The sequence below is a fragment of the Chrysochloris asiatica genome, unplaced genomic scaffold (assembly GCF_000296735.1).
Source record: "Chrysochloris asiatica unplaced genomic scaffold, ChrAsi1.0 scaffold00138, whole genome shotgun sequence".
Taxonomy (NCBI): Eukaryota; Metazoa; Chordata; class Mammalia; order Afrosoricida; family Chrysochloridae; genus Chrysochloris; species Chrysochloris asiatica.
Window position 1 is genome coordinate 3,000,991 of NW_006408656.1, and position 9,442 is coordinate 3,010,432.

General features: G+C 43.7%; 1 protein-coding gene across 1 annotated transcript in view; it reads left to right on the top strand.

Annotated features, from left to right (window-relative positions):
• Nucleotides 1-4,213: 4,213 nt before the first annotated feature.
• The window catches only part of SPRYD3 (SPRY domain containing 3), a 21,633-nt gene continuing 16,404 nt past the window's right edge, over nucleotides 4,214-9,442 (top strand). The window contains exons 1-2 of the mRNA XM_006869981.1: nucleotides 4,214-4,316; nucleotides 6,388-6,534. Coding sequence (XP_006870043.1) covers nucleotides 4,294-4,316; nucleotides 6,388-6,534 — 170 coding nt within the window. The 5' untranslated portion in view covers nucleotides 4,214-4,293. The remainder of the gene's footprint in view (nucleotides 4,317-6,387; nucleotides 6,535-9,442) is intronic.

The following is a 9,442-nucleotide window of genomic DNA, read 5'->3' on the forward strand; positions in this document are numbered from 1 at the left end:
TAGCTAAAGTAAAGGAATAAATGGAATCTTTCAAAGGAAAGCTGGAGAAGACAAAGTAAAGTATAATGGAGTGTGCAAAGACCAGGAGTTAGAAAACCAAAAGGAAAGAACATGCTCAGCCTTTCTCAAGTTGAAAGAACTGAAGAAAAATTAAAGTCTCTAGTTGAAATATTGAAGGATTCTCTGAGCAAATTATTGAATGATACAGGAAGCCTCAAAAGAAGATGGAAGGAATACACAGAGTCACTGTACCAAAAAGAATTGATCAATGTTCAGTCATTTCAAGAGGTATCAAATGATCAAGATCCAACAGTATTGAAGGAGGAGGCCCAAGCAGTTCTGAAGGCATTGGCAAAAAAACAAGGCTCCAGGAATGGATAGACGACTAACTTAAGTTGTTTTAACAAATAGATGCGATGCTGGAAGTGCTCACTTGTCTTTGCCAATAAATTTGGAAAACAGATACCTGGCCAGCTGACTGGAAGAGATCCATATTCTTACCCATTCCAAAGAAAGATGATCCAGCAGAGTGCAGAAATTATCTAACAGCATCATTAATATTATATCAAAAGGTAAAATTTTGCTGAAGATAATTAAAACAGTTAGTTGCAGCAGTATAACAACAGGAACTGCTAGAGATTCAAGCCAGTTTCACGAGAGGATGAGGAATGAGAGTTATCATTGCTAATCTCAGATGGATCTTTGCTGAAAGCAGAGTATACCAAAAAGATGCTTACCTGTGTTTCACTGACTATGCAAAGTTATTGACTGTGTGTTTAAAAGCAAGGTGTCACTTTGTGGACAAAGGCAAGCCTGACCCAAGCCATGGTATTTTCAAACACCTTATATGTATGAAAGCTGAATAATGAATAAGGAAAACAGAAAGAATTGATGCCTTTGAATAATGGACTGCCAGAAGAAAGAACAGTCTTTCTTGAACGAAGTACAGTCAGAATGCTTCTCAGAAGTGAGGATAGTGAGACTTCATCTCATGTACTTTGTAAACATCATCAGGAGAGGTCCGTCCTTGGAGAAGGACATCATGCTTGGTAAAGTAGAGGGTCAGTGAAGAAGAGGAATATTCTCAATGAGATGGACTGACACAGTGGCTGCAACAATGACCTCAAACATAACAACAATTTTAAGGTTGGCACAAGACCGGGCAGTGTTTGGTTCTGTTATACATAGGGTCACTATGAGTCAGAATGTATTCAATGGCACCTAACAGCAATAGCAACATACATATCAAAATTTACACCTTAAATATGTACAGTTTATGTTATGTCATTAATATTTCAAAATAGGTGTTTAGTCAAATACATGTAGATGCAAAACACAAATTACAACTGTGGTCCTGAAAATGTCAATGGATCAAGGGATCCAGAAGGCCTGCCCCACTACACCTAGAACTTGAGGATGATGAGATCCCAAGTGGAGTCACCAACCATCAAAAACTCTTTGATGTCTCTCTCTCCATCTCAGCAACTAGCCAGCTGATTAACTTCTGGGAGGAGTCAGGAGATCCAGGGATGGCCACCATGACTCTGGGAACCGCCCTGGCCAGTCCTTTGGAGAGAACTGGACTGAGGCTCAGTGTTTTTTCATAGCTCAGGAAGAAGAGATAGAAGAGAGAAGCAATGAAAGAATGGAACTAGAAGGTGCTGGAAATAAGTTGGGAAGGGTAACTATTCAAGGCTATCTAATCAGGACTGGAAGGGAGCCAAAAGAACACATGCCTCAAGAATTCTTGTTTATTGATGAGAACACCAAAAACTTTCTAACACACAGAATTGGTTCTCTAATCCAGGTTTCCCTATTTCCCATACACTTATTTCCATTATGCCAAGCAGTTCATGGTACAGGAGATGATGGCTTCCCTTTCACTCAGTATTTGTAGAGTACTAGGTATAGAATCCACAACTCATCTGTCAGTTTGTTGTACTGTGGTAGCTTGTGTGTTGCTATGATTCTGAAAGCTATGCTACCAGTATTTTAAATATCAAAAAGAAAATGGTCAATGTTCAACCATTTCAAGAGGTAGCATATGATCAAGAGCCAATGATACTGAAGGAGGAAGTCCAAGATGCATTGATGGAATTGGCAAAGAACAAGGCACCAGGAATTGATAGAATAAAAATTGAAATCTTTCAAGAAAGTGAGGCAACACAGGAGGCACTCACTCATCGCTGCCAAGAAATTTGAAAGACAACTAGCTGGACGACTGATTGGATGAGGGACCAGTCTCTGGATAAAGATATCATGTTTGGTAAGGTGGAGGGTCAGAGAAAAAGAGGAAGACCCCCAAGGAGATGGGTTGGTAAAATAGCAGCATCGATGGACTCACGCATGGCAATAGTAGTGAGGTTGGCCCAGGATCGGGCAGTGTTTTGTTCGGCTGTGCATAAGGTTGCTATAGGTCGGTACCAACTCAATGACACCTAACAACAACAACAAGGTATAGAGTAGGCCCTGGAGTCTGAATGAATCTATAGTCTAGAAAAGAAGCAGATCTACATACATAGGCAACTTTAAGAATGAAATGAAAACTATAAGTGCTATATGACATGGTATGAAAGGACAGAGAAAGGGAAACATTTTCTATCCAGAAAAGAGATTCAGTGATCAGAAAAATAAAGACTGTCCTCATTCTAGGATTCCAAATTCTCCAGAATGGCAATAAACACACTTTAGATGAACCTGGAGGACATTTTGCTGAGTGAAATTTGCCAATCACAGAAGGATATATTGTATGAGACCACTGTTGTAAAAAGTAAAGAAAAAATTTTCTTGCTAAGTGATACTTTCTATGATGGTTATGGGGGGAGGAAGGAAATTATTCACATGTGGAGGGTCAGAGAAAAAGAAGAAGACTTCAGCGAGATGGACTGGCAAAGAGGCAGCATCAATGGGCTCAAGCGTGGCAACAATTGTGAGGTTGGCCCAGGACCTGTCAGTGTTTTGTTCTGTCGTGCACAGGGTCGCTATGAGTTGGTACCAACTTGATGGCACCTAACAACAACAACAACAACAAGAGGGTAGACACATGTTAACAAGTATGACAGGGAGGTTGGCAAAGGAAAGATGAAGGCAGCAGGAAATACAGGGAGGAGTGCAAGAGTTAAAGTGAATGAAGGTAAATGCTGTTAACTGATGGTACATGGAGGGGATGCAATCATTGAAACGAAGCAAAGTACTTGATTTGTTGAATGTAAAACTGATGAACTGCTTTGTAAACCTTCACTCAATTCACAATTGTTGTTATGTGCCATGGAGTCGGTTCAGGTTCCTTCCGAGGTTGTAAATCTTTACGGGAGCAAAAAGCCTCATCTTTCTCCCGCGGAACAGCTGGTAGTTTAGAAAGCCTCATCTTTCTCCCGCGGAACAGCTGGTAGTTTAGAAAGCCTCATCTTTCTCCCGCGGAACAGCTGGTAGTTTAGAACTGCTGACCCTGAGGTTAGCAGCCCGATTCTTAACCACTACGCTACCAGAGCAATTCACAATAAAAAGTTAAACAAGACAAACACATTTTAGTAGGTGCTCAATAAATGTTAGTACCCTGCCTCCCCACAGCTTGACCTTAGTCTAACTTTTCTTTAGCCACACCAAACCACCTGTTTCTATGCATGCTACTTCAAGCCATTGTGCTTTTGCATGAGTTGTTCCTCTTGGGATAGCTACAATGTCCTTCCCAGAATGAACTAATGGTGACAGGAAATGGACGCCAGAGAGCTCGGGAGAATATAAAGCATATGCATGGTAATAACTATGCACACAGGCCTAAATTCTCCGAGTCTCAGGCTCCTTAATCTAAAAAGGAGATGATACGATTTATTTTATAAGGTTGTTGAGTGGATTAAAAGGGTACTCCTATAAAGCGTTTAGCATCACGCCCGGCACAGAATGAACATCCCAGAAATACTCAGTATTTTTCAGTACATAGTGACCTTCTCTACCTGTCCCGCCCAGCGCAGGAGCCGCCCCTTGGCCACCCACTCTTTGTGCCCTGGGCACCCAAAGCAGCGCCCGCACTGCCACGACGCCTCCTACTTCTCTCCCTACACCCGGGTTTACCAGACCCTACCCAGCGCTAGGTACCCGGTTCACCGGGCCGCGCCCCAGACCCTGCTTGTGTCCTCCAATTGGTTTCTCCAGACGCCTGTCATCATTGGCCAGTGTTGATTGGCCTGGATGGAAGGGGAGGGGCGGGACTCAAGAGCGTAGGAAGGGCGGGGACCCGGATGTGTGTGGTGGCGGCCGCCGAAGAGCTAGTGAGCGGAGCTGAGAGGCCTATGGATGAGGAGGACTCGGAGGCCCCGGTAGGCGGGGATCGGGGGCGGGGTCCCGGAGGCTTCGGGTCTCCCAGGAGCCTGAAGCAGGAGGCGGGGGTCCGGGGGACAGGGGCAGGGCCTTGTGCTCTGGTCGTTGGCTTCTTCCCCGGGGCGTTCCTGGCCCGGTGTAGGGCCTGGGGAGACTGGACACAGTAACAGTGACGGGCCGGAGCCCCGTGACCCCCAGGTCTCATCTGAGAGATCGAGCTGTTTGGGGTGGAGGCGGGACCCAGTGCGGCCGCCACTCGCTAGTGCCAAGACTGTGGGGTTCTGGGTAATCAGATGCCGGTAGGTCTGGGGTCAAGCCCTGTCTGAGCGCCCAAGAGGGAGTTCTGGGACTGCTTCCTAGGTGCTCACCCTTCTGGGCCACATGGTGGATGTGGGTTGTAGCTGCGGTAGAAGGATGGTAATGCTGTATAGGTGTTCCATTCAGCCCAGCCACTGCTTACTAAGTACCTACAGTGTGTGCAGTGCACTGTCAGGCCTTGCTTAATGGTAGCCTTGTTTCAGGAGTTTTGAGATGGGAAGAAAAAAGCCCCTCACCTTTGTGTCTCTTTTGGCTCCCAGGAAATATTCATTCATTCATGTGTTGGCCCTGCTGGTTGCTTCAGTACCCACATATCTCACATCTCTTCATCTTTCCATCTAAATGCTACCATCTTAGTGGATGTCATCTCATCTGAAAACTGCAAGAAGTTCTAGTTGTTCACCCACTTTTCCCTTTTCCCTTATGTTCAGTCCTCCAAACAGCAGTTTGAATGATTTTTTTTTTCTAAACATCAGTTAGATTAGATATGTTATGTCATTGCTCAAAACTCTCCAAAAATTTCCCATCACACTTGGAATAAATTCCGAACTCATGATCGTCTGTGAGGGGTCCTAATGGCACTGTGAGTTAGGCTTTGGGTTGCTAACTGCATGATCAGTTAAAGCTACTAGCTGCTCCGTGGGAGAAAGATGAGGCTGTCTGCTCCTGTAAAGATTCATAGTCTTGGAAATCATATATAGGGTCACTATGAGTCAGAATTGATTAGATGGCAGTGGACTTGGTTTGGTTTTCATGTTTTGTAGGGAGGGCCATGATCTGTCCCCATCTTACTCTTAGATCTCTTGTCCCATTTTCCCTACACACTAGCCACCAAACTTCTATGCCATACGCCTCCCCACCCAAGATCTGGCTGTCCCTCTGCCTGGATACTCTTACTTGGGTTGTTACATTTCTGGCTCCTTTTTATCTTAACTCCAGTGTCACCTCAGAGAGGCCTTTTCTGTCCACTTTCTCCAAAGTTGTTGTTGCTACGTGCTGTCCATTTGGTTCCAACTCATAGCAACCCTGTACAGGGCTTCCAAGGAGCAGCTTGTGGGTTTGAACCACTGCTCAAAGCTTATTCCAGTGCTTATCCCACAGAACCACATTAGGACTCCTGTAGTAGCTCTCTATGGTTGTTTTCTCCATGATTTTTTTTCCTCCTCCCTTGCTTTTTTTCTCCACTGTTTAAAATTGCCATGTCTGGTTATTATCCTTCTCTCCCCAACCCCTGCAACTAAATGACAGTCCTATGAGAACAGGATTCCCTTCATCTTGTAAATAGCCATAACCTTTGTACCTAAACCAAGACTGGAATCTTTACAGAAGTAGATGGCCACAGTTTTCTCCTGAGGTGCAGTAGTGGGTGGGTTTGAGATTAACATCAACAGTCAAGCACTTAACCACAGCACGACCAGGGTTCCTTTACTTAGTACCCATTGTTGTTAAGTGCCATTGAGTCAGTTCCGACTCATAGTGACCCTGTATAGGGTTTCCGAGGAGTGGCTGGTGGGTTTGAACCACTGACCTTATGGTTCAAACTGCCTGAGGTGTCATACCAGGACTCCTAGGACAGTACATATAGTAGGAGCTCAGTAATCATTTGTTGAATGAAAGATTGACAGTGGGAATTGCACTCAATATATCCCCCTGGCTCCAAGTCCAGTGTTTTCCCCACACTGAGGTTTGATCAGGCTGAAGTACTTTGCTTAGAGCCCTGCTTCCTCCTCAATCTACTAACCCCCTTGGCAGGTTTGTTCTCATGAACAAGATGGATGACCTCAACCTGCACTACCGGTTTCTGAATTGGCGCCGGCGGATCCGGGAGATTCGAGAAGTCCGGGCTTTCCGATATCAGGAGAGGTTCAAGCACATCCTTGTAGATGGAGACACTTTGAGGTGAGTTTAGGGGCAGGCCTCCGTATTTTTCTTCCAGTGTCATATCTTAGAGATGCTAAGGCTCTTTCAGAGGAAGAGGGATTGCCTAAACTATCATGGGCTAGGGGATGACCCTGGAAACCTTTCCAAGTGGAGCAGTATATGTTACTTTACCCTGTACCCTCAACTTGGGTTCCTGGGTCACTCTTCCTAGTCCAGTAAGGGTCTGTCCTGATTGAACAATGGAAGATATCATGTCAGAAATAGGGGGCTACTGGGATCTGAGGTAGGAGTTCCTTAGGTGCCTTGCTGAGGGGACTCCATGGGTCTGGAGTCTCTGAGTTTTCTTTTGCCTGTGTCTCAGGGTGGCCGTTTCGAAGGCAATGGGTTTCCTGTTTTGAGGATAGTTCTGTGATACATTCTACCCACCACCTCCCATGTTTTCCAATGCTTTAGCTTATGTATTTGTGTTTCTTTTCTCTCTCTTTTCTGGCACAAACCCCTTCCCTGACTTCTTCTCAGCCCTAGTTCTCTCACAGAGTTGTCACAAAAGGGGGAAGGAAGTAGTGTTACTTAGTCTGGAGACAAGAAAGCTGAGTAATAGTCCAGTCTACGAAGGTCTTAGGTACAGAGAGGGAGAGGATAGAGTACTGATGATCTCTAGCACCACTGAGGCAATTGTTGTTGTTGTTGTTAGGTGCTATCCAGTCCATTCTGACTCTTAGTGGCCCTGTTCACAACAGAATGAAACACTGCCCGGTCCTCTGGCATCCTTATGTTTGAGCCCATTGTTGCTGCCACTGTGCCAATCCATTTTGTTGGGGGTCTTTCTCATTTTCACTGACTCTTCACTTTTCCAAACATGATGTCATTCTCCAGGGACTAGTCCCTCCTGAAATTATGTCCAAAGTGCAAGAGATAAAGTCTCTCCACTCTCAATTCTAAGGAACATTTTGATTGTACTGCTTCCGAGACAAATTTTTTTTCTTTTGGCAGTCCATCGTACTTTCAATATTCTTCTCCAACACCATAATTCAAATGCATCAATTCTTCTATGGACTTCCTTATCCTTATTCATTGTTCAACTTTTCACATGCATTTGAGGTTATTGAAAATACCGACAGGTCAGGAGCATCTTGTCCTCAAACTGACATCTTAGTTCTTTAACACTTTAAAGAGTTTTTTTGCAGCAGATTGGCCTAGTGCAGTATGTCATTTGATTTCTTATCTACTGCTTTCATGAGCATTGACTTTGTATTCAAGCAAAATGAAATCTCTGACACTTCATTCAATCTTTTTTTTTTCATTTATCATGATGTTATTTCAGTATTGGTCCAGTTGTGAGGATTTTTGTTCATAATCCATACTGAAGGCTGTAGTGGTTGATCTTCATTAGGAAGTCTTTCAAGTCTTTTGCTTTCAGCAAGGAAGATTGTGTCATCTGCATATTGAAGGCTGTTAGTGGCTCTTCCTCCATTTCTGTTGCCACATTCTTCTTCATATAATACAGCTACTTTGATTACCTTTTCAGTACACAGATTGAATAAATGTAGTGAAAGGATACAATCCTGGTGTACACGTTTCTTAATTTTTTTTTTGCCACAAAGTGTATTTTATTTTCATTAGTCATGCAAATAATTTTCTATAATATCTCAGGACAAACTGAAGAATTTGGTAGTCCTTTCAGAGACCTGCAGACCTATGGGTAATATCAGCGTGGAGTGCACAGGTTCACAATGCAGCTTATTGTTTGTGTCCATCTTGCAGGTGGCTCTTCCTCCACATTGTAACTGGGGTCTCATAGATGACTGGGGGTGGGGTCAGGTGGGGTAAGGGGGTAGAATCCTCCAAAATTAGGAAATTTCTATAATTCTGCTACTCCTGCTCATTCGTATCTTTGGTAGGCAGGGTGTTTTTCTCCTGTGTCTACATTTTCTTCAGCTTGGCCTTATTGAAGCTGGTGATTTCTCCCATGTTTGGCTTGTCTGCTATTTTCTTAAGACAATCCGTGGCATCACACTCCCAGACAAGGTTCTGGGCACTCCCATTCTTGTTGCTACAGCAAGAAACAAAAGAATGGTGCCTGCTCCTTGTTTTATATGTCCTGTGCCCCACCCCGCTCCCCTTCCTGATTTTAAACCATTCAGTGTTTAAACTGTCTCTTGGTCTATATACAATTTGAACAACTGTCTCTTGGTCTATGTACAATTTCCTTATGAGCATAATTAAGTGTTCTGTAATACTCATTCTTTGCAATGTTATCCATAGTTTGTTACAGTCCATTTTGCAGTCGAATGCCTTTTCAGAGTATGGTATTCTCTGCTTTCAGCCAAGATCCCTTTGACGTCAGCAGTGATATGCTTTGTTCCATATCCTCGCCTGATCCTGACCTGAATTTTGGGCAGCTTCCAGATGATGTACTGCTGCAATCAGTTTAGAATTATCTTCAGCAAAATTTTACTTGCATGTGATATTAATGATATTGTTTGATAATTTCTGCATTCTGTTGGATCACCTTTCTTTGGAATAGGCACAAATAATGGATCTTTTCCAATCAGTAGGACATAGATGAGTGAGTAGCTTTAGTGCAGCATCAGTTTGTTGAAACATTTTAGTTTGTAACCTGTCAGTAACCCCTAGAGCCTCAGTGCTGCTAAGATGTCTTCTTTCAGTTCTTGATCATATTCTACCTCTTGAAATGATTGCATTTCGACTAATTTTTTTGATACAGTGACTGTATAGTCCTTTCGTTGTCTTTTGATGTTTCCAGTGTAACTCAATGTTTTGCGTATGCTGTTTGTTGTTGTTGGGTGCCATCAGTTCGGTACTAACTCATAGCGACATTATGCACAGCAGAACGAAACACTGCCCAATCATGGGCCAACCTATTGTTGCCACACTTGAGCCCATTGATGCTGCCACTTTGGCA